The 26,170-nt window shown below is 42.5% G+C and overlaps 1 protein-coding gene across 3 annotated transcripts in view; it reads right to left on the reverse strand.

Moving 5' to 3' along the window:
* Positions 1 to 16,706: 16,706 nt before the first annotated feature.
* LOC129698918 (putative malate dehydrogenase 1B) overlaps positions 16,707 to 26,170 on the reverse strand; it is an 85,608-nt gene continuing 76,144 nt past the window's right edge. For all 3 annotated transcript variants that reach the window (XM_055638357.1, XM_055638354.1, XM_055638353.1), the window contains one exon: positions 16,707 to 17,482. In XM_055638357.1, the coding sequence (XP_055494332.1) occupies positions 17,351 to 17,482 (132 nt within the window). In that variant the 3' untranslated portion in view covers positions 16,707 to 17,350. The remainder of the gene's footprint in view (positions 17,483 to 26,170) is intronic.

Consider the following 26,170-nt stretch of genomic DNA (forward strand, 5'->3'; position numbering starts at 1 on the left):
CATACTTGTTTCTCACATCCACATGTTAATCTCTCTCACATGTTTATGAATTTCCATCTGGATTCTTTGCCACTTACCTACAATAAGGGTAGTTTGCAGTAGCCACTTAACTTGTCAGCACTTCATTGGGACATGGGATGAGACTGGAGTACTTGAGGGAAAGCCATATTGTCATCACCAAAGTGTGTTGGGAATAACCACATCATTTTAATGATAATATTTAAAGCAGGGCAGGAAATAAATGTGTTTTACATTCGATGCTCAAAGTCTTAAATCAACCTATCCCATTGCATCATACTTCGCTCCGACAATACTCTGAAAACAGGGAGCACTTTCCATATCTCAGGAGAAGGCTTCTCGGCGAAGGCAGACGTCAATGACGAGAGATAATATCATCAAAGACCCACACTACCCTGGCCACACGCACATCCTGCTGCTACCATCACAAAGAAGATACAGGTGTCTGAGAACCATTACCTCCAGGTTCCAGAATAGTTTCTACCCATCAACCATCAATCAGGCTTTTGAACAACACTGCACAACCTTAACCCTACCCAAACTCAACACCGAACTATTACTGATTTTGTAACAGGATGCATTACGTACTTCGGCTTGCACAGGTATGGTCTGATTTGCCTAGTAATACTGATAATTTATTGTATTACAGTTTATTGTATATTTATTTATATAAATACAATGTGTTGTTGTGTTAATGTGCCTACAAAACTGCAACAAGTAATAATTCCATGATTTTGTCAATTAAACATTCTTGATCCTTGATTCTTGACCTGTTACAACTCTAAGCAGAGAAGGAGCATTTGAAATGGCGTTGAGAACTTCAAGTTTATGCATTGGTAGCACACAGCAGCCTTGTGCAAATGGTAGAAGGAACAAAATACCTGCTAAATGCTCCACTAATCAACCCCACTGGGTATGTCCTCCCCTATCTGTGGTTCCCACATTGGCTTCATCAGTTGCCTCAGAGTCCACAAAATGACTGCACAGATGTAGGTGGCATTAGCAAGTTTGAACACGACTCTAAAATTGGTAGTGTGTGGACAGTGAAGAAGTTGAAATGATACACTTTGGGAAGTTAAACCTGGCAGGACAAACACACTGAATGTCAGGCCTCAGGAGTGTTGTTGAACTGAGAGATCTAGGGATACAATTACATAGGTCCATGAAAGTGGTGACACAAGTAAACAGGGTGGTGAACCATTGAGTATAGGAGCTGGGACTGGAAAGGAAACTGAAGTTGTAGATCAAATGGGATAGCTGATAATCAAAGGATCTCTCTGTACTTTGCTCCGTTCATCTTTCCCTCGATCTTGACTAGTCTCCCAGTTCCTGCCGCTGAAAAACATCCCAACAGCTTGATGCTGCCACCACCATGCTTCACCGTAGGTATGGTATTGGCCAGGTGATGAGCGGTGCCTGGTTTCCTCCAGACGTGATGCTTGGCATTCAGGCCACAGAGTTCAATCTTGGTTTCATCAGACCAGAGCACATAGAAACATAGAAAATAGGTGCAGGAGTAGGCCCTTCGGCCCTTAGCCTGCACCGCCATTTGATATGATCATGGCTGATCATCCAACTCAGTATCCCATCCCTGCCTTCTCTCCATGCCCCCTGATCCCTTTAGCCACAAGGGCCACATCTAACTCCCTCTTAAATATAGCCAATGAACTGGCCTCAACTACCTTGTGTGGCAGAGAATTCCACAGATTCACCACTCTCTGTGTAAAAAATGATTTCCTCATCTTGGTCCTAAAAGTCTTCCCTCTTATCCTTAAACTGTGACCCCTAGTTCTGGACTTCCCCAACATCGGGAATAATCTTCCTGCATCTTGCCTGTCCAACCCCATAAGAATTTTGTAAGTTTCTATAAGATCCCCCCTCAGTCTTCTGAATTCCAACGTGTACAAGCCGAGTCTATCCAGTCTTTCCTCATATGAAAGTCCTGCCATCCCAGGAATCAGCCTGGTGAACCTTCTCTGTACTCCCTCTATGGCAACCAGAGAAAACAACCCTTTTGGCAAACTCCAAGCGGGCTTCATGTGCTTTTTACTGAGGAGTGGCTTCCGTCTGGCCACTCTACCATAAAGGCCTGATTGGTGGTGCTGCAGATATAGTTGTCCTTCTGGAAGGTTTTCCCCATCTCCATAGAGGAAATATGGTGCTCTGTCAGAGTGACCATCGGGTTCTTGGTCACCTCCCTGACCAAAGCCCTTCTGCCCTGATTGCTCAGTTTGGCCGGACAGCCAGCTCTATGAAGAGTCCTGGTGGTTCCAAAGTTCTTTCATTTAAGAATGACGGAGGCCACTGTGCTCTTCGGGACTTGCAATGCTGCAGAAATTGTTTTATACCCTTGCCCAGATCTGTGTCTTGACGCAATCCGGTCTCTGAGGTATACGGACAATTCCTTCATCCTCATGGCTTGGTTTTTGCTCTGACATGCACTGTCAACTGCAGGACCTTATATAGACAGGTGCGTGCCTTTCCAAATCATGTCCAATCAATTTAATTTACCACTGGTGGACTCCAATCAAGTTGTAGAAACATCTCAAGGATAATCAATGGAAACAGGATGAACCTAAGCTCAATTATGAGTGTCACAGCAAAGGGTCTGAATACTTCTGTAAATGTGATATTTCAGTTGTTTCTTTTTAATTACTTTGCAAAAATTTCTAAACACCTGTATTCGCTTCTTCATTCTGAGGTATTGTGTGTGAATTAAATCCATTTAAAAATAAAGGCTGTAACGTAGCAAAAAGTGGACAAAGTGAAGGGGTCTGAATACTTTCTGAATGCACTGTAGGCAGGGTGATTTTTCCTGGCATACGTATGTCTAAAACGAGTGGGCACGGGTTTAAGGTGAGAGGGAGAAATTTAATAAGGTTCTAAGGCTCGTGTTTTTCACATAAGGTGGAGGGTATATGGAACGAGCTGCAGGTTCAATTAAATCGTTTAAGAGACATTTGTACAGATATATGGATAGCAAGGACTTAGAGATATATGGGCCAAATGCAGGCTAATGGGATATGTATGGCCTGCATGAGTTGGGCCAAATGGCCTATTTCCATGCTGATTCTGTGCTTCCACCTGAAACCAGAATTGAAATCTCATCCTCGAACCCAAGGACAGCTGACGAAGGAGAATCCCTCCATGGGAATGAAAGCTGTGTCCTTCTGACTCGGAAGCAAGAGTACAGCCTTTGTATTGTTTTAAATTATACTTCGTACACACCCACACTCCTCCTGCCTAACCGGCATGTAGATTTATACAGGTGAAAAAAGCTTTGTTTGACATTTATCATATTTTCCTTGGTTACTGGGGAAATTATTTTAATAATGCCATTTTTGGTTATGCTGTGAAGTGCGCTGTTCCAGTTTATGACGTACCTGTACTCTCATTTCGGACCTGACATATTTGACACAAATTATCTCCACATGGATTCAAAGGAATCAGATCAATCATGACTCATGAATGTAACATGGAATTGCTCACCCTTTTCCAATAAAGTTTACATTTGCATTGATTTATGTCAAGGAACAAAGCTTGTTTCAATTTTAAGATATAAATTCTCATGTTTGTTGATCTTGTCCACTGTAACTTGATTGTAAACACTAGTCGTAAATCACATTTGATGAGCTTCATTTTAAATAGTCCTGAGCCATGTTCCTTCTACTAATGGTCAGTTTATAAGTACTTGGGATCAGAGCATAACCAAAAGTTTAAATAAATCCAAAGAGTATGAATAACTACAGGGAAAATGGTGGACCATTGGTCAAATATTACTCTAAGCTCGGAGGGTACCTTTACAAACCAGCGCAGGCAAAAGCTGTGTAAGAAGGATCAGGCAGCATCCCTGGAGGATATGGATAGACGCATTTGGCATCGGGGCCTTTCAGATTGATTCTAGTAGGAGGGAGAAAGCCGAAAGAGAGGTGGGGATGGGACAAAGCCTGACAAGTGGTTGGCAGATACAGGTGATGGGGGTTTTCATTGACAGACGATTGGTCAAAGGCCAGAGATGAAAAGACAAAAGGTAATGAGATTAGGAGGTGAGGACAGAAGAGGCTTAAAATGTGCAGCTAGTGGAAGGAATATAGGTGGAAGGGGACAGTGATGAAGGGGAAAAGGTGTGCATCCAGTTGGGACATGGCGATGATCGTATCCTCTTGTCATGATATTAAAGAGTCACAGAGAGAAACAGCACAAAAACAGGTTCTGCAGACCACCGAGTCAGCACCAACAATCAAGCATCAATTTACACCCAGTCTGAAGAAGGGTTTCGGCCCGAAACGTTGCCTATTTCCTTCGCTCCATAGATGCTGCTGCACCCGCTGAGTTTCTCCAGCTTTTTTGTGTAACCATCAATTTACACTCGTCCCACTTTATTCGCCCCACATTCCACAATTTCCTTGAAGGATTAGCCAGATACCACCCTACTACTTTGCATAACAATGTCACAATACCATGGTTTTTTTCAGTCATGGAGTTGTACAGCAGGAAAACAGGCCCTATAGCCCAACTTTGCTGTGCCGACCAACATGCCCCATCTACTGTACATTAGTCCCACCTGCCTGTGTTTGTCCATATCTCTCTAAACCTTTCCTATTCATCTACACATGTCAACAATGTATTTTACATCGAACCAACAGCAGATGGTTTAAAGGCAGCAGTTATTATAATGCAGAACACCATCAGTGCTAGAATATGAATCTCAGTTCCATTTAGTTTATTGTCACGTGTACCGAGGTACAGTGAAAAGCTTTTGTTGCATGCTATCCAGTCAGCAGAAAGACAATACATAATTACAATCGAGCCATTTACAGTGTATAGATACATGATAAAGGAATAACGTTTAGCGCAAGGTAAAGCCTGCAAAGTCCAATCAAGGATAGTCCGAGGGTCACCAAAGAGGTAGATAGTAGTTCAGCGCTGCCCTCTGGTTGTGGTAGGATGATTCAGTTGCCTGATAACAGCTGGGAAGAAACTGTCGCTGAATCTGGAAGTGAGCCTTTTTGCATTTCTACATCTTTTGCCTGATGGAAGAGTTGAAGCATGAGAGTGTTACTTTAACCCATGACCTTCTGACACGTGGGAGAGTGAGCTAAGCACAAAATCACAAAGTGATCATTGCTTAACAAATCATTTGACACAAGGAACTGCAGAAGTTGGAATCATGAGTAAACCACAGAGTTCTGGATGAACTCAGTGGGCCAGGCGACATTTGTGGAGGAAAATAGACAGAATAGACAATGTTTCGGGTCGGGATCCTTAATCAGACTGATAATGGTGAGGGAGAGAAAGCTGGAAAAGAGAGGTGGGAGCAGGGCAAAGCTTGGCAAATAATAGGTGGATGCAGGTCTGAAGGAAGTTTAAATTGTGTACTATAACTTGTTATCAATAGAAAAATACACACTGAAAATAAGAATGTATAGAAAAATTATATTTAAAGTATTCCTTTTTAAGTAGGTGTACATCCATGCACAATGTAAAAAACACTTTATTTCATGGTTGAAATGCTTCAGATACACTATATTTCCTTCTTTTGAATTTGGTGTAAAAAATATAAATGATTTTTATCTCTAACAATGGAGCAGCTTACATACAGCCGACCATGGCAAGTATATTGAGTTTTGAGATTAAGGATTACAAGTTTTCAGTGATTGTCTTTGCACCTTGTAAATACTCATAGCAAAATTAAACTGGAAAGGAAATTGAAGTTGTAGATCAAATTGGATAATCAAAGGATGAAGATCCCCCCCCCCCCCCCCCCCCCCCCCCAGCATTATCTGTCATTATTATAGCCTCAATTACATGTGGCAGTAATTTTTGATTCTGGTGCCTTTGCATTATACTGGTAGATCCAAATCCATTGGTAGCATGTTGGACCTCCTTCTTCTTTTTCAAGATTAAGTTATGGTACATCAGGTGGTGATAGAGATTTCTACAGCCTCATCAATGTCTGTCATACTGTTAATACTAGTTGTAGGGCAGCTTTGAAAGGTTCTTATTCAAGTCCCACATTTGTAATATTTTGGTGCTAAAATTGCCCTTTCATGCAACTACTCGTAATTAAATAGTGTTGAGTGCCATTTACAAAAACGGCTTGCATCAGATCATGAACTGACATAACAGTTCAACCTACGTCTTTCAGCAAAATCATTCCTGTTTAGCCTTCATGGTTAATTTCTTCATTTCCGATTTTGAGAAAATTTGAAGCAAATGGATTGCCTATCAAAAGGACTCACACATTTGTTTTCAAGTAATCGTTTAACTTTTTGCAGATATATGATGCTTTAATACACGTTTTCAATTCATTTGCTTTAGTATCTCAAAGAATTACTACTGCTAGTGTTTGCAGAAAATTCCCACCTTGCATTAACGTACCATCTCCCATCTGTTTATTTTTGGTACACAAGATCTTGCAATATTTGATCTAATGCTTCATTGGCAACATTGTGGGCCATTGTACATTCATCCCATACATTAAGCTTGCAATCTTTTAGAATTTTTATCTATGCGGTTCCCAGCCTTCAAATTTAAAGGCTGTTTAGAGGTCAAATGTGCAATTTTCCCCTCCATGGGCTGTGGAGATCTCCTATGGGGTGTTTTTTTTTTACAAAACTAAGAATGTAGTTTATGCTAAACCTAACACATCTCCCCGTTGGATTGTGACCTTGTCGTGGTCGGGGAGCTTGTGTGTCTCAGTGACCCCTAGAGCTATGCCAGTGGGAGATTCATCTCCTGTTAGGGTCTCCCATGCTGGACAGGTCGAAGGGTAGAGGGTAGAGGCGAGACGAAGAGCGATCCACTGGTCCACCAGGTTGGAGGTTGATTACAGGGCTAATAACCCTGTCTCGTAAAACAAATATGTTACCGAAACAGCAACTGAAGGAATCAACACTACTGGGCGTGATGGACTTCCAGGCTATCGACAGATGCTAGGAAATGAAAACAATGGACTTGGAGTAGTGTCCAGAAGTTAGTCCAGACAGACAGGAGTGGAGGACCTTTGTTGCTGCCCTACATGCCAGGAGGCATAATAGGCAGTAAGTAAGTACTAACTTACATGCAAAATTTCATATTTCTGTTGTTTTGTTACCGAACTATGTGTGGGGTATTCCATTTTAATATAGTGAGTATTATATAAAGATTAAAGAAGAGAGACATAGATAGGTTAGATAGTCAAAATCTTGTTTTTCCTATGGCAAGGGTATCAAAACAAGAGGGCATAGGTTTAAGTTGAGAGGTAAGAATTTTAAAGAGCAATTTATTTATACGGTTGGTATATGGAATGCACTGCCAGAAGAGGTGGTGGAATCAGATGCAATTACTACATTTAAGAGACAATTGCACAGGCACTTAAGTAGGCAAGTCATAGAAGAATATGATCCTAATGCAGGCAAATGTGATTTGTGTAAATGGGCAAAAACAATCAGCATGTATATGGTAGCATGAAGGGCCCATATCTGTGATATATGAATTGATGATCCTATGATCCATAAACCTGTCCTCATCGATAAGACTGCGGTGGAAAGACTCAACGGCTTCAAATTCCTGGGCATGATTATCTCTGAAGATCTGCCCTGGCATCAGTACATTGATGCAATTACAAAGTTTATGAATGCCTCTGCATCCTTAGAAGTTTGAGGAGATTCAGAACTTTACAGGTGTATGTAGGGAACATATGGACTGGTTACATCACAAACTAATTCGGTAACTCAAATGTCCAGGAAAGAAAGAGACTATAGGGAGTGGTAGATATTGCCCGGTCCTTTATGGGTAATGCCCTCCCCACCTTTGAAGTTTAGGTTTAGGTTTAGATTTATTATTGTCACGTGAACTGAGGTACAGTGAAAAGATTTGTTTTGCATGCAATCAAAACAGATCAGATAAACCATACATAAATACAATCAAGACAAACTCGAGTACAATAGATAGAGCAAAAGGGAAGATACAGAGTGCAGAATGTAGTTCTCAGCATTGTAGCGCATGAGTTACATAGACAAAGTCCAACATCGACAATGGGATAGAGGTGAATCAAACAGTACCCAAGCTTATGGAAGGACCATTGTGAAGCCTGATTACAGAAGGGATGAAGCTATTCCCTAGTCTGATGGCATGCATTTCAAGCTGCTGTACTTTGAGAGCAAGAAGAAGAAGGAATGACTAGGGTTGGACATGTCTTTGATTATGTTGGCTGCCTTTTGCATTAAATGTAGATGGTGTTAGTGATGGGTAGACTGGTCTGTGTAATGGACTGGGCCACATCTACAACTCTACAATTTCTTGTGGTTTGGGGCAGAGCTGTTTTCAAATCAAGTTAAGATGCAACATAAAACTATATTTTCTATGGTGCATCTGTAGAATTCTGTAACAGTCATCTCACCACTACCATCGGGAAGAAGGGACAAGAGCTTGGAAACTGTGACAACCTGGTTCAAGAACTTTGTACCAGCATCCATCAGACGAACATTGCATAACACTAACCTCTACCTCATCAACTATGATGGGGTGGGAGATTTCAACCTTCACGTGGTCCGCCCTGTTTCGACGGATGCAATCAACCTGGTGTGCACAATCAAAGATCAAATAGAACAATTTGTCCTACATCTTTAGGCTGTGCACTCCATACGCAAGAAGATCAACTATGATCTACCATGGACATTTAGGTTGTGGGCCGAGGAACTTTATTCTACTTTTGTGACCCAACTCACAGAACTACATGAAATTTTCACATATTGTGTAAAAATGTTATATAAATCACCCCTGAAACACGTCAAGAACAAAAAATAGCACATTTTTATTAAATTAGAGAAAAAACGGAAAATGTTCGGGTATTTTTAGTCCAATCAAAGCATGTTTAACATTGAGTTGTATGCCAGTTGGCCAATCATGCGCTTTGTTTCAGGCTAGCTAGGCAGGGAGCACACAACATGGCTGAGAGGACTTCACTGATGCCTGTTTTACTGGAGATTCCGATGAAGGTTCTTTCTAGTTCTGTGGAATACATGTCGTGGAAACTTGCAGCAGGGTACTTGTATTTAGTGAGGAAAGCATTAAAAAGTCTGAAGAATGTGCAGCAAGGATAGAATTGGAAGAAAGTCCATATAACCATATAACCATATAACAATTACAGCACGGAAACAGGCCATCTCGGCCCTACAAGTCCATGCCGAACAAATTTTTTTCCCCTTAGTCCCACCTGCCTGCACTCGTACCATAACCCTCCGTTCCCTTCTCATCCATATGCCTATCCAATTTATTTTTAAATGATACCAATGAACCTGCCTCCACCACTTCCACTGGAAGCTCATTCCACACCGCCACCACTCTCTGCGTAAAGAAGTTCCCCCTCATATTACCCCTAAACTTCTGTCCCTTAATTCTGAAGTCATGTCCTCTTGTTTGAATCTTCCCTATTCTCAAAGGGAAAAGCTTGTCCACATCAACTCTGTCTATCCCTCTCATCATTTTAAAGACCTCTATCAGGTCCCCCCTTAACCTTCTGCGTTCCAGAGAATAAAGACCCAACTTATTCAACCTATCTCTGTAACTTAGTTGTTGAAACCCAGGCAACATTCTAGTAAATCTCCTCTGTACTCTCTCTATTTTGTTGACATCCTTCCTATAATTGGGCGACCAAAATTGTACACCATACTCCAGATTTGGTCTCACCAATGCCTTGTACAATTTTAACATTACATCCCAGCTTCTATACTCAAGAAAGACTTTGCTTTCAAGTCTTGAAAGCAAAGTCGCTGCTGAGATGCTGCAACACAAAGTTGTGAAACCAGTCAAACTTTGTGAATCAACGAACTGAAAGGTAAGATCTAAATTCTGAATTTATGAAAATTAAACTGTATGGACTTTAATTAGTTTAATTGCACCCTTTATAATGTGAAAGCATGAGATTTGGAGGCTGTTCATTCATTCATTCATTCATTCATTCATTCATTCATTCATTAATTCACTCATTTATTCATTCATGCAGTTGAGGGCCTAAACTATGTGTATCCATAACAAGGTAAATTAAACATTTTCACTAATGCCAGCTTGATGTAGTCTAATAAGTCTTTAACATCTAACCTCGGAGCTGCCTGCGATAACTTACGGAGTACAAGTGCTCCGATCGCGGGGCCTATGTACTTAACATAGTGAAGCCGCGGTCTCAATTAAGAAGCGGCCGATTCGCGAACATGGAGCCGCGGAGTGTGTTTGGATCATCTCCGTGGGGGGGCTGTACATAGTGCCATGTTTGGCGGCTGCTTCCAGGCCCCGACATGGGAGAAAAACAGACGAATATTCATTGCACTTTATAGGCTGCCATTGGAGTGAGAAATGGTCAGAAATGGCTGATGTTTATGTTGAAATGAATTGGTGTATGTGAACTTGAACAAACTACTTTATCTATGGTAGTAACAGTGTTATTCGCATTAACATTAAGAAGAGGTTGACATTTTATGAATTGAAGTCCAGGCAGACTTAATGATTATGAGGGTTTTTTTTGTAGCCTCTGCCTGACCGTCCACTTGAACTTGAACTAACATCAATGGACTTATCAAAAGACTTGGAATCTGATGAAGAATATTCAGATGAAGATCAGATGTAATGTAAACAAATAAATTGGGGAAATAAATGATTATATATAGTTTTATTTTAGTGTCGATCGTTTCACTGTTTATTTGGTCAAATTATTTAAACAATGAGTGAATTACTTATGATAATGGCGTGCTGGTGAATGACAGTGCAACAGTCCACCCACCCACCCATCCACACATACATACACACATCCACACACACATCCATCCGTACGCACACTTCCATGCATGCACACACACACACACACACACACACACACACACACACATACATACACACATACATCCGCACACACACACGTCCATCCGCAAGCAGACATACATGTACACATCCATGCACACACATACATCCACACACATACATCCACACATACATCCATCCACACATACATACACACTTACATCCACACATCCACAGATACCCATTTAACAGGTATCCACAGACACACACACAAACTACAGATACTCAAACAATGCAACACTTTTAGGGTTATTTTAGGTTAAAGGTAATAGCCCTCATTTACAAAGGCACCCTCATTTGCAAAGGTCACTACCATAAATGTAGGCTCATTGTAGCTTAAAACATCGAGTAAACATCAGAGCATTTGATTTTTGGTCAGGATGTGACATTTACATCAGAAATAAGACAGGTCTCTTACAGGTCTGCCACCCAGCCTGGCACTGCCCCAGTCCCACTATGGCCGTTATCCCCACTCTCCCCATTATGGCAGTCAGTGGGGTTCAGTAAAAGGGGGAACCCAGAGGATCTTGACCCTTTAATTAGGCAGGTTCATGAGCCCTTAAAACCTGGGACCTCTGCTGCAGTCTCATTACATTTCCTATTAAAGCGACTGGAAGATGCCTTGCAGGACTGTCCCCCAGCCTGGAACTGCCCCAGTCCCACTATGGCCGTTGCCCACACTCTGCACACTGACAGTCAATGGGGTTCAGTTATATGGTTATATGGTTATTAGTAAAGGGAGGAACCCACAAGAACTGCCCTCACCCATTAATTAGGCTGGTTCAGGAGCAGGACCTTTGCGACAGTGTCATAAAAAAAATACTCATAGTTATATTCATCATATTATTTTTATATAATATAATTATACTTAATTATATATGAATACAATCATATTACATATATATATATATATATATATATATATATATATATATATATATATATATATATGACTTGTAAATATGATTTTTGATATTATATGTATATATATATATACATATAATAATAGTTTAAATGGACTGCAACATGGAAATTGGCTGCCCATGGTGTAATATGGGCATTGGCTACTAGATGGCGCTTACTTTCCCGATCTCATTTTCTAATTAGTTTAATTAATTAATGTGCAACTTGTGGCACTGACGAGTTATGACATCCTTCTCAATTATATTTCATTTAAATCTGTGGAAAATTTCATGTAGTTCTGTGACGTGGGTCACGAAAACCAATTTCTAGACACATTTTTGATGCTCGGCCCACAGCCTAATTGTGCTTGGTTGCACTACGCTCTTTGGTTTTACACAATTTTGGTGACCTAGTATTACTGATTATTGTATATTTATTGGTATGTTATTGTGTTAATGGGTCTGTTAAACTGCAGCAAGTAAGAATTTATTGATCCGTTGCAGGTACATATGACAACTAAATAGTCTTACCTCTTGACGATTAACACTGGTCTAAATTTTACCCCGATTGAAAATCAAAATAGAAAAAAGATCATATATCCATGTGTCCTTGAGCATAGGTAGTCATAGTTTTGATGCCTAATGGAGTTAGGGATATGTGAAGAATTGCCTCTTGGATGGAACAGAAAAAGAGAGCAATGAATCCCCTTGCTGGAAGACAAACTGTTAAAGGATTGCAGTAATATCTATAAAATTCAAAGTACACAAATGACACCCAAGCTCCACGGAATCTCAAAAGCTTGCGATATTCGACGGGGCCACTGATGTTCCGATGTAACATCTGATAAAATGATTAAAACATTTCTTGATCTAAGTGAAAGTGGAAAAAACTTTAATGTAGAAGCTCGTCAATTAATAAATACACCCAACTCTCTCTCCCTTTCTTGAGCGCTACCCCCCCCCCCCCCCCCCCCCCCCCCCCCCCCCCCCCCCCCACTCTGGTGTGCACCCATTTCTCCCACCCTCTCAGTTCCCCTACTCCTTTCTCCTCCTCCATACACTCATCTCTCATGGCTAAGTCCCACATTTTCCTTTAATTTCCCTCTTTCCAATTCCACCATATTCTTCCCGCCGGTTTTATATTTCACCCCTTTCTTCATCTAACATCCTTTTGTCTCCTCTAGCCTTTGTCACTTGTATATATGTTGATGAACAGAGTGATCTTGGGATGCAAGTTCATAGCTCCCTGACACAGGTAGATAGGGCAGTGAAGAAGGCATTTAGCTTGCTTGCCTTCCTTCATTGGTAGGGATATTCAGTAGAAGAGTTGAAGCTGTGCAATACATCGGTTAGACCATATTCAGAATATTGTGTGCACACACTATTGAAAGGATGCTGTAGCATCAGAAAGAGTATAAAAGAGATTCATCAGGATTTGGCATAGTATGGAGGTACAAGGAGAAATTGAATAGGCTAGAATTATTCTCACTGTTGCTCAGGAGGCATCATAAAGATTTATAAAATGAAGACAGGCAGAGATAGGTTGTCTAGATCTAGTGGACATAGGTTTCAGATGAGAGGGGAAGATTTAAAGAGGACATGAGGGGTAGGATTTTCACACGGACAGTGGTGGGTATATGAAACAAACTGCCATAGATGGTAGAGGCGAATACAATAACAATGTTTAAAAGATATTTGGACAGGTACATGGTTAGGAAAGGCTTAGAGGGATGAGGGCCAAATTCAGGAAAATGGGATTGACACAGAAAGGGATCTCAGTTGGCATGGATGAGTCAGGCTGAAGAGCCTGTTCACATGCTGTATGACTCTATTAGAGCAGGCCCCAACATAAACTGGAAGTATGAAGTAGCTGAAACAGATACCAGAATGTATCCTTCAGCCAGTGGCAGACTTACATTTTTGGGGCCCTGAAGTTTGAACTGTTATGGGGGCCCCTTCACAACCAGCAACGAGGTCTAGGTAACCACTTTTATCTTCTTCAATGGGGTTGTTCCATGACAGGCTGGCTACGCCCCCGGCGGGTTCCAGGGGCAGCGCCCCGGTAGGGGTTCAGGGGGAAACACCCTGAAGCTCCTGCATTTTCAATAAAATTAGTGATTCTCAAGCTTTCTGCTGGTAGTTTACATAACAGAAGCTTAGAATTTTTCTAACACATAAGCAGTAAAATAACCCCCAAAAGATATATATTTCATGAAACAGACAATAGGTGCAGCAGTAGGCCATTCGGCCCTTCAAGCCAGCACCGCCATTCACTATGATCATGGATGATCATCCACAATCAGTACCCCATTCCTGCCTTCTCCCCATATCCCTTGACTCTGCTATCTTTAAGAGCTCTATCTAACTCTCTCTTGAAAGCCTCCAGAGAATTGGCCTCCAATGCCAATCCACTCTTGAAGATAGCGGAGTCAGGGGATATTGGGAGAAGGCAGGAACAGGGTACTGATTGTGGATAATCAGCCAAGATCACATTGAATGGCGGTGCTGGCTTGAAGGGCCGAATGGCCTACTCCAGCACCTATTGTCTACTCACAACTCTCGGTGTGAAAAAGGGTTTCCTCATCTCCATTCTAAAAGGCCTACCCCTTATTCTTAAACTGTGGCCCCTGGTTCTGGGCTCTCCCAAGATTGGCAATATGTTTCCTGCCTCTAGTGTGTCCAAGCCCTTAATAATCTTATATGTTTCAACAAATGGCCTTATCCAGCTAACAAAATCTTTACAAAAAATGTTACCTGAAATGTCTCTTCGCCAAGCACTGAAATGAGAAAAACAATTTCACACAGTTGTGAATTTGTGGAATTCTCTTCCACAGAAGCAGTGGTCTCTCATCTCCTTCAGCAGCACCTCGGTCTCCCTTCTTGAGCTCAGACACCCACTTCACCTCACCTCACCTATGCTCACTTCTCCTCACCTACACACCTACACCTCGACTAAACCTCTCGCTTCACTAAACCCCTCACCTCGACGATATCTCACTACCAAACTTCTCCTCACATCTAAACCTTGCTCGACTAAACCGTACCTCGCCCCTCAAATAAACCTCACACCTTAACCCCACCTCAACTTAACTAAACCTCCCACCTCATGATTAAACTCCACCTCAAATAAATAATTCGTGCCTCGACTAATCACCGCCTCTCTTCCGTTCCCGCTATTTATAGCCCCCCCGGGCCATTGGCGGCGCCTCACGTGAACGGAACGGCTCCAACCAGGGGAGGCGTGAGGTGGGAAGTTTAGTCGAGGCGAGGTTTAGTGAGTTGAGATTTAAGTGTGAGGTGAAGTTTAGTCGAGGCGAGGGGTTTAGTCGAGGTGAAAAATCAGATTCATTTCTAGGAAAAAAAAAAAAAATTGGAATTCCGATTTAAATCGGAAGAATATCTGAACTAAAGTAGCTTCTGGGGCGCCTCCGAGATTAGGGGCCCTGAAGCTTAAGCTTCATTAGTTTCAAAATAGATCCGCCCCTGCCTTCAGCCACAAAGCAATATTCTTGTGCCAGTGGGTGTCACTCTAGGGCTTTGAGTCTGAACATTTCTGTCCAGACCATATTGATCTAGATTTACTTTTACATGAGGTTCTTCACCTTGACTTTCATTGTTGCTCTGAAACAGCCAAAAATAGCTGAATCAAAACCTTCAGTCTCGGTCCGATATATTTTTATTTCCATTCCCACAAACAGTAACAACTCTATTAACAAATAATTGGAAAAATAATGATTTTATTATATAGTAACAGTATTATAGAATATAATTTGATGGTTACAATCAAACAGTGAACATGAATATAAATCGGTTTCCGTATGTCATTTCCAAGATTCTTATTAATATTTTCCAGTAATGTGGGGTACAGAATTCATATTTCCCTTTAAAATTCAGCCCTGATGAATAATTACAAGCTTTTTTTTGGTTAGTTTAAGATAATATTGGTTAACTAGCAAACTGAGCTGTACGATGTGAGAATATTGAGTCTAATTCTGGTCCAACATTTAAGGTGCTTGAGAAAGGGTGCACATAGAACATGCGATAAGAACACATTTTTATGTAAGATGGACTTAAAGAGTTTGATTTTTCAGAAATGTAGGGCTGAAAACATGGTGGGAGGGGATAAACATTATTAAGGAGTTTAAGATCATTAAAAAAAAGTTTGTATGTTTCAGATGTGAGTGAAGTGTTCAAAAGCAGTACATCAGAGAGAATGGGGTATGTAAGTGTCTGCTTGGTTGCTTGGCACAGAGGACTGCAGGAAGCAATATTTCCAGAGGAAGTGGATATTGTTTTTTTTTTGTAAACATCTATTTCTGAAATGTGTTACTTAATTCAGTTTATATTACAGACCTTGGAATATACGTGATGCCTTACCATGTAAGGAATAAACTTCCCAGGACTTTTCCCTGAAGCTAGTTTCAAAGCTATTGTCACTAAAGTGCATTTCCTAGAAAATGAATAATGGTGATAATCGTGATATTGTGAATCATACAGTCTTTCTATCCTTTTCCTCAACCCCTTATGTCTTCATGGTATCTCTTGTTTCATTGAACACAAAGTAACCCAAATGCTGCAAATTAGATGAGTCAATGTAAATCAATGAAACAATGCGATCACTAATCATTTACAGTACTTTCATAAACATTGATGGCTTGATTCTTTATAGAGCTCTATAGCTCCTCCACCTAACCATCCTGATGATATCACTAATATTCACTAATCTATGAAATGGTATCCAAGAAATCCCAAATAAACGTTAAAAAAAAGGATTTAAAAGTTAACCCGGTGGAGTGATCCACTTATTAGTTGGTTTAATAGTATGCAATAGTTGGCCTTTTGATGAATAAAACCATTTCCATTATCTTTCTAAAAAAAACATTTGGGGGGGGTCAGATATCAATAAATATGGTTCAGAGCCTACAATAGAAGAAAAAGGGATGTGATGAAAAATAAAGCTGATATAAATCAAAACAGAATGCATCGTTGCATGATGGGGATGACATAACATGTTCAGCTAACATTTCCTTGAAGTAACAGAAATTTGGAAGTAAATCAAAACAGAATGAGGGAAAAAAACGATCAAAATTTTTCTTACTTAAAAATTTTACATTGCCTCATATTTTGGTTGATTTGTACCATTATATATAAACTATGAGATAACCCAAATCTATTGCCTTTAAATTAGACACTGTTCTACAAACTCAGTCAATTTGTTATTGATGAACACAATACTACTAAACTGTCATTAAACCCCATCTCATTCACTAATGTCCTACAGGGGAGGAAATCTGCCATACCCATTATGTTCGATAATTTAACTCCACGTGTATAGCAATTGGCTAACTCTTAAATGTCCCGACAAGGTCTAGCAGGTGACGCTGATCAGTAGCAATTAGGGATGGACAGTAACTGCATCCTTTTCTAAATTCCCCCCCCCCCAAAAACAAATTTGAACAAAAGTTCTTTGTATGCCAAAGATAAAATGTCCCTTCTCCAACAGGGGTATCATAAGATGCTCTTAAACATCCAGATATTCTTCAAACTTAATACATCGGTGCAGCTAAAAAGGTGATAAACACCTACATTATTGATCATTCTTCTTCTTTGGCTTTATCTTCCTCCTGAACTATTTCTCCAATAGATTCTGGTGAATGCTCTGCAACAGATGTGAGACTGTTTCCCATGTCCATTTCAGTTATGTGAGAGAAATCTAAACTTTCCTCCTGTTGAAAGAAATGAAAAGAAACTAATATAAAGAACTAGACCAAGTGGGACCTGTTGGGTCCCGTCCCATCAATGCGCGGTTGCGAGGAGGGGGGGAGAGAGGCCTGCGGCACCACACACACACTAACCAGCCCTTCACGCACACATTAACCAGCCCCCTTGATATTATATTAATATTATTCATTGGCTCCTTTTACCATATCCCCGCCCTATCCACTGACGCATTGCCCCCAACTCACAGGCGCATCTAGAGTGGGAGGGGGTGGTGGGGGAGAGGGAGAGGGGGGGGTTAGAGAGAGAGGGTGCAGAGACAGACAGAGAGGTGCAGAGACAGAGAGGGAAGTGCAGAGAGAAAGGGGCAGAGAGAGGGAAAGGGGCAAGGACAGAGAGAGGGTGCAGAGACAGAGAGAGAGGGGCAGAGACAGAGAGAGAGGGGACGAGAGAGAGAGGGAAGGGCAGAGACAGAGGGGCAGAGAGAGAGGGGCAGAGAGAGGGGGGGGGGAGAGAGAGGGGTGGAGAGAGAGAGAGATAAAAAGAGGTGAGAGAGGTGCAGAGAGAGAGAGAGAGAGAGAGAGAGAGAGAGAGAGAGAGGGGAGAGAAGGGAAGGGAGAGAGAGGGAGAGGGGGAGAAGGAGAGGAGAGAGAGGGGGGGAGAGGGGGAGGGGGAGAGGGAGGGGGAGGGGGGAGGGGGGGTAGGGGGAAGGGGAAGGGGGAAGGGGGGTAGGGGGAGGGGAGGAAGGGGGGTAGGGGGAGGGGGGGGGGGGGGTAGGGGGGGGGGGGGAGGGGGTAAAGGGGGGAGAGGAGGGAGGAAGGGGGGAGATGGGATGGGGTAAGGGCGGGAAGGGGGGGAGGGGGAGATGGGGGAAAGGGGGGTGGGGAGGGAGGGGAGGGGGGGGAAAGGCGGGAGCGAAGGGGGGGAGATGGGGTAAGGGTGCGGGGGGGATGATTGCGAGTCGGGGGGGGGGGGGGGGGGGGGGAATGGGGTAACTCACAGCGCGTGGAAAACAGTGCGCAGCAGACTGTGCGTGGAAAACAGTGAGCAGCAGGCCACACGAGCAGACCCATTGTGACATCATCAGCTCGATTATTTTCTAATTTATTTGAAATATGTAAAAATTTTACCGCAAGGGCTTCATTTTTCGGAGCAGATGATGATTACACACACACACATCCAAGATAATAGTTTTAATAGTTACGAGACTAAGTGGGACCCGTTGGGTTGCAGTCACACGGGAGGTCTGGTCTCCCAACGCAATATTCCACCACTCACCTGTTCCCCCAACGCAACGGCGGGAGCGTTCTGTAGCCGGGGGACGGGGACGGCTTCAGGCGGGACCTGTCAGGGTGGGGGGAGTAGGGGGAGTGATGGTGGGGGTAGGGGGGATGGTGGGGGTAAGGAGGAGGAATGGTGTTGGTAGGGAGGGATGGGGGGTGTAGTAGGGATGGTGGGGGTAGGGCGGGGGATGGTGGGGGGTAGGGCGGGGGATGGTGGGGGTATGGTAGGGGGAAGGTGTAGGAGGAGGTGTCAGGGAGGGAGGGTATGTGGGATGGGGTGTATGTGGGATGGGGTGTATGTGGGATGGGGTGAGGTGGGATGGTGTGGACCCGCGCTTGCAGAATACAGAGCACAGCCCCAGCTCGCAGAACACAGACCCTGCTCGCAGAACACAGAGCACTGCCCCCGATAGCGGTTGCCGGTAGGGGCGTCGCTGTCCTGAACAACAGACCAATAACTTTTCTAATATTTCACCGATCTGAACCAAACTTATTTGACTTGCTGCAGAGGAGAATGGTGAGTAAGGTGGTGTAAAATCGTAGCGTCATGGGGGATTGGTTTTACGCAAATTTAATTACAACGCAGACCGGAAGTGGTCAAGATGAGAGTTTTAGTAATAGTACTAGACTAAGTAGGACACGTTCGGTCCCAGCTTCACCCGGGAGGGCTGGTCCCCCAACGCAATAATTCACCAGTGGGGGGACGAGGGGGGTTCTGGAGCGTGGGCTGAAGGGACTGGTCTCCAGAGGGCTAGTACGGACATTGTGGACCGAAAGGATTCTTGGGCTTGCGGCTCAGTCACTCAAGCCTGGTGTGCTGGCAGTTCACTCACTCAAGGCTGGTGGGCTGGCAGTTGACTCACGGCTATTCCTTGAAATGCCACTGCAAGCAGGGTGCAAGGCCACCAAATTCATGTGCAGTTTCCTACCATTTGAAGCAGGGTGCAAGGCCACCAAATTCAAATGCAGTTTCATACCATTTCAAGCAGGGTGCAAGGCGACTAAAGACAGAGAGTCATGACCTCTCCCTCCCCCTACTTGCAGAGACTGAGCCACCCACATTTCCAGGTTTTATAGTCCCTCTCACCAGAAGGGGCATGACCTTCATGGTGTGATTGACAGGAGAGAGAATCTCAACATTTTTTAAACACTAATAACTCTTTTATTGTTTATCGATGGGAAAAATCCTCGGCACCTAAGGAGCGGAGGGGGGCTCTGAGTAAGATGGCCAGAAATCACAGCCATACGTGATAACGTTTTTCCTAAAATCAATATACAGCGCAACCAGGAAGTGGTCAAGATTAGACTTTTAATTATATAGACGGCAAGGCAACTTTAACATTCTCAAACCAACTTTTCAATTAGGCAAGGCATTTTCAAACCAACTTTTCAATTAGGCAAGGCATTCTCAAATTAACTTTTCAATTAGGCAAGGCAACTTCTGCATTCTCAAACCAACTTTTCAATTAGGCAAGGCAACTTTAGCATTCTCAAACCAACTTTTCAATCAGGCAAGGCAACTTTAGCATTCTCCAACCAACTTTTCAATTAGGCAAGGCAACTTTAGCATTCTCCAACCAACTTTTAAATTACGCAAGGCAACTTTAGCATTTTCAAACCAGCTTTTCAATTAGGCAAGGTAACTTTAGCATTCTCAAACCAACTTTTCAATTAGGCAAGGCAACTTTAGCATTTTCAAACCAGCTTTTCAATTAGGCAAGGCAACTTTAGCATTCTCAAACCAGCTTTTCAATTAGGCAAGGCAACTTTTGAATTCTCAAACCAAAAAACACTTTTGCATTTTCAAACTACATTTTGAAAACCACATTAAGGGGCACTGACAGGTCAGCAAAACCACCTACAGTTTAGTAGACATGTGTTCAGTGTTATTCATAGCTCAGACTGAGAATTCCGACCACTCGCTCCCCCATCTTGCAGAGAACTGCGGCAACTTCACACTTCCGGGGTTTTATAGTCCCTCCAGAAGGGCCGTGGCCTTCAGGAGAGAGAATCTCAAAATGTTTTAAACATTAATAAGTCTTTTATTTTTCATCAATGGGAAAAATCCTCTTGTCCTGAACAGCAGAGGGGAACTCTGAGTAAGATGGCCAAAAAATCACAGCCGTAAGTGGCAGCATTTTTTCTAAAATCAATATGCAGTGCAACAGGAAGTGGTCAAGATGAGACTTTTAGTAATATAATTAGATAAGATGTGTGAGCGTGGTAGCTGAATGCGCTCTTTTCTTACATCCTTTTTACATTATTTTAGATATTTGTGAAATAAAGATATTTTCCATTATTTAAGCATAATCAGTGAACCCATTTAATTTTGCTTGTGGAGAAATTATTTATCAGAGTAGTTCTCTTCGTCATTGTCTGAATATTGAAGATTTACAGATATATCTTACATATAAAATTTTACTTCGAAGTCACGTGAGTGACTACGTGAAGAAGACCCGTCCAGGCGCACGTGCGTCATATCATCAGACGCTGAGGAATTAGGAGGAACAGAGCCCTCCAAGCGGTGAGTGAAAGAAAATCTGAAGGTAAGTAGTTTTACTTTCACTTCAGGCCATTTTTCTGCCGAGGAGATTGTGTGCTGCAAATCAGGCAAGTCTATTATGGAGAAAAGTGGAAAAAGTAGAGGGAAGCGCACCGCAGTAAGAACTCAAGAGGACAGAATGTCTGAGAGTAGCGGGCGCCCTGTAAAAAAGTCGGCTGTAGAAAAACCAGCGACTTCTAAAACGGGAGAAAAAAGCCCCGTTGAAACACCCGCAGGGTGTCAGGCCAAAAAGAAAAGAAACAGGCCAGTGGATGAGTCGGAATCGGAGGTCATGTCAGACAATTGCAATTCCTCATGGGGAAAATGATATATAAAGGCGAACTCCGCAAGGAGCAAAGTTACCGCGGGCCTACAGGAGAGCCAGCGTATGGAACACCCATTAGAGGTCCTGGGAAACGTTGGCCTACAAGTGAGCCAGCGCCTGAAATGCCTGATGAAGAAGAATATGTATGGTGGCATAGCAGAGAGTCAGCAACAGAAATGTCTGAAAGACAATACAGACATTGTCTGGAGAGCCAGCGTATGAAGCAGCATCCAAAAAAGGGCTGCCAGATTATGGTTCTATGGAAGAGCCTGCTATACCCAAAAAAGGGTTTACTAAGCGTAGGCCTATCAGAGAGCCAGCGCATGAAACATCTGAAGAAGAGATGCCAGGTTAACCCCATTATGAGGAGGAATATCCAGAAGATTCTGACAATGAATCATATGAAGACCAGAGCCCGACAATACAGCGCAAAGTACCAGGTCTGGCCCCATAATTTTATAGTCCCAGACACAAGGGACAACCTCTGCTAGAGGATATAGCAGAAAGTATAAATTACCTGCTTTCCCATCTTTTGGAAGAACCAACGATGGATGAGATTGTGAATAAATACGAAATCCCGCAGAATTGCGCACTGCTAGCAGTCCCAGCACTAAACAGTGAAATATGGGGTTATCTGGGCACCGCAGTACGCGCACAAGAAATGAGGTTACAGCGGGTACTAAGATTAATGGGGTCAAGCATTACGCCGTTTGCCAGAGACCTGGAAGAAGGAAATGTAACAACGTCACAACAGGATGTTATGGGGATGATGTGTAATGCACACTTTCAAATAAACTGTATTCGCAAAAGTGCGATAAGACCTAACATACATCCTAAGTTTGCAGGACTCTGTAAACCATCGGATATACAATTGCCGAACTTACTCTTTGGAGAAGATCTAGCCAAAAAGCTGAAAGTCCCGAATGAAGAGGCAAAAACCATGAGTATGATAAAACCACCAATGTTTGGCAGAACAGTTCGAAGGCAATATCCATACCGAAGGGTCGCTGGAGCTGGTGAAGGGACAAGCCGCTCGTACCCGTATACTCGCTATTCGCGCACAACCCCAGGACGTGGAGGACATGGCATTCCCACAAGGGGCAAGGTACAAAAGGTCTGAAAGAAACATATCAGGTGTTTCATTTTCGCAAGTTGGGGGAAGGTTACAATTCTTTCTCAAACAATGGCGGAAAATAACATCTGACGCATTTATATTGTGCAGTATAATGGGGTTTAAAATTGAATTCTACCAAAATGAGAATCCCCCTACTAAACATATTCCGAGACGAATAAATTATTTCTCTAAAGAAAAGAATAGAATCATTCAAGTAGTACTTGACATTTTGAGTAAAAAAGGGGTTATTGAAAAAACAGTATCAAAACCACCAATTTATATCTAGTATTTTTTCTAGACCAAAAAAAGGATGGATGGCTGTAGAATTATTCTAGATTTAACAAGTCTCAACCCTTTTGTACAATATAAACAGTTCAAAATGGAGACATTTACTAATAACCATATAACAATTACAGCACGGAAACAGGCCATCTCGACCCTTCTAGTCCATGTCGAACACGTATTCTCCCCTAGTCCCATATACCTATGAGTGTTTCTAGCTTCAGGTTCCTGGGAGTCAACATCTCCGATGACCTCTCTTGGACCCACAATACCTCTACTCTGATCAAGAAGGCTCATCAGCGTCTCTTCTTCCTGAGGAGACTGAAGAAGGTCCATCTGTCTCCTCAGATCCTGGTGAACTTCTACCGCTGCACCATCGAGAGCATCCTTACCAACTGCATCACAGTATGGTATGGCAACCGCTCTGTCTCCGACCGGAAGGCATTGCAGAGGGTGGTGAAAATTGCCCAACGCATCACCGGTTCCACGCTCCCTTCCATTGAGTCTGTCCAAAGCAAGCGCTGTCTGCGGAGGGTGCTCAGCATCGCCAAGGACTGCTCTCACCCCAACCATGGACTGTTTACCCTCCTACCATCCGGGAGGCGCTACAGGTCTCTCCGTTGCCGAACCAGCAGGTCGAGGAACAGCTTCTTTCCGGCGGCTGTTACTCTACTAAAACAACGTACCTCGATGACTGCCAATCACCACCCCCCCCCCCCCCCCCCCCCCCCCCCCGGACACTTATTATTTTTTTTATTCAAATCGTTTGCTATGTCGCTCTTCAAGGGAGATGCTAAATGCATTTCGTTGTCTCTGTACTGTACACTGACAATGACAATTAAAATTGAATCTGAATCTGAATCTGAATACCTGCGCTCAGACCATAACCCTCCATTCCTTTCCCGTCCATATAACTATCCAATTTATTTCTAAATGATAAAAATGAACCTTTCTCCACCACCTTCACTGGTAGCTCATTCCACACAGCCACCACTCTCTGAGTAAAGGAGTTCCCCCTCATGTTACCCCTAAACTTCTGTCCCTTAATTCTCAAGTCATGTCCCCTTGTTTGAATCTTCCCTACTCTCAGTGGGAAAAGCTTATTCATGTCAACTCTGTCTATCCCTCTCATCATTTTAAAGACCTCTATCAAGTCCCCCCTTAACCTTCTGCGCTCCAAAGAATAAAGCCCTAACTTGTTCAACCTTTCTCTGCAACTTAGTTGCTGAAACCCAGGCAACATTCTAGTAAATCTCCTCTGTACTCGCTCTATTTTGTTGACATCCTTCCTATAATTAGGCGACCAAAATTGTACACCATACTTCAGAATTGGCCTCACCAATGCCTTGTACAATTTTAACATTACATCCCAACTTCTATACTCAATGCTCTGATTTATAAAGGCCAGCACACCAAAAGCTTTCTTTACCACCCTATCTGCATGAGATTCCACTTTCAGGGAACTGTGCAGTTATTCCCAGATCCCTCTGTTCACCTGCATTCTTCAATTCCCTACCATTTACCATGTACGTCCTATTTTGATTTGTCCTGCCAAGATGTAGCACCTCACATTTATCAGCATTAAACTCCATCTGCCATCTTTCAGCCCACTCTTCCAACTGGCATAAATCTCTCTGTAGACTTTGAAAATCTACTTCATTATCCACAACCCCACCTTTCTTAGCATCATCTGCATACTTACTAATCCAATTTACCACACCATCATCCAGATCATTGATGTACATGACAAACAACAGTGGACCCAACACAGATCCCTGTGGCACCCCACTAGTCACTGGCCTCCAACTGACAAACAACCATCCACATTAGTCTCTGGCATCTCCCATTCAGCCACTGTTGAATCCATCTTGCTACTCCACCATTAATACCCAACCATTGAACCTTCTTAACCAACCTTCCGTGAGGAACCTTGTCAAAGGCCTTACTGAAGTCCATATATACAACATCCGCTGCTTTAACCTCATCAATTTCCTGAGTAACCTCTTCAAAAAATTCAAGAAGATTAGTCAAACATGACCTTCCAGGCACAAATCCATGTTGACTGTTCCTAATCAGACCCTGTTTATCCAGATGCTTATATATATTATCTCTAAGTATCCTTTCCATTAGTTTGCCCACCACTGATGTCAAACTAACAGGTCTATAATTGCTAGGTTTACTTTTAGACCCCTTTTTAAACAATGGAACAACATGCGCAGTACGACAATCCTCCGGTACTATTCCCGTTTCTAATGACATTTGAAATATTTCTGTCATAGCCCTTGCTATTTCTACACTAACTTCCCTCAATGTCCTAGGGAATATCCTGTCCGGACCTGGAGACTTATCCACTTTTATATTTCTCAAAAGTGTCAGTACTTCCTCTTCTTTGAATCTCATAGTTTCCATAGCTACTCTACTTGTTTCCCTTACCTCACATAATTCAATATCCTTCTCCTTGGTGAATACCGAAGAAAAGAAATTGTTCAATGTCTCCCCCATCTCTTTTGGCTCTGCAGATAGCTGTCCACTCTGACTCTCTAATGGACCAATTTTATCCCTCGTTATCCTTTTGCTATTAATATAGCTGTAGAAACCCTTTGGATTTACTTTCACCTTACTTGCCAAAGCAACCTCATATCTTTTTTTAGCTTTTCTAATTTCTTTCTTAAGATTCTTTTTACATTCTTTATACTCCTCAAGCACCTCATTTACTCCATGCTGCCTATAATTATTATAGATCTCTCTCTTTTTCCGAACCAAGTGTCCAATTTCCCTTGAAAACCATGGCTCTTTCCAATTTTTACTATTTCATTTCAACCGAACAGGGACATAAAGATTCTGTACTCTTAAAATTTCACCTTTAAATGTCCTCCATTTCTCTTCCACATCTTTCCCATAAAACAAACTGTCCCAATTTACTCCTTTTAAATCCTTTCGCATCTCCTCAAAGTTAGCCTTTCTCCATTCAAAAATCTCAACCCTAGGTCCAGTTCTGACCCTCTCCATAATTATATTGAAACCAATGGTATTGTGATCACTGGTCCCGAACTGTTCCCTCTGCCACCTGACCCGTCTCATTTCCTAACAGGAGGTCCAGCACCGCCCCTTCTCTAGTAGGTACTTCTATGTATTGCTGCAAAAAACTAT

The sequence above is a fragment of the Leucoraja erinacea genome, chromosome 7, assembly GCF_028641065.1.
Source record: "Leucoraja erinacea ecotype New England chromosome 7, Leri_hhj_1, whole genome shotgun sequence".
Classification (NCBI taxonomy): Eukaryota; Metazoa; Chordata; class Chondrichthyes; order Rajiformes; family Rajidae; genus Leucoraja; species Leucoraja erinaceus.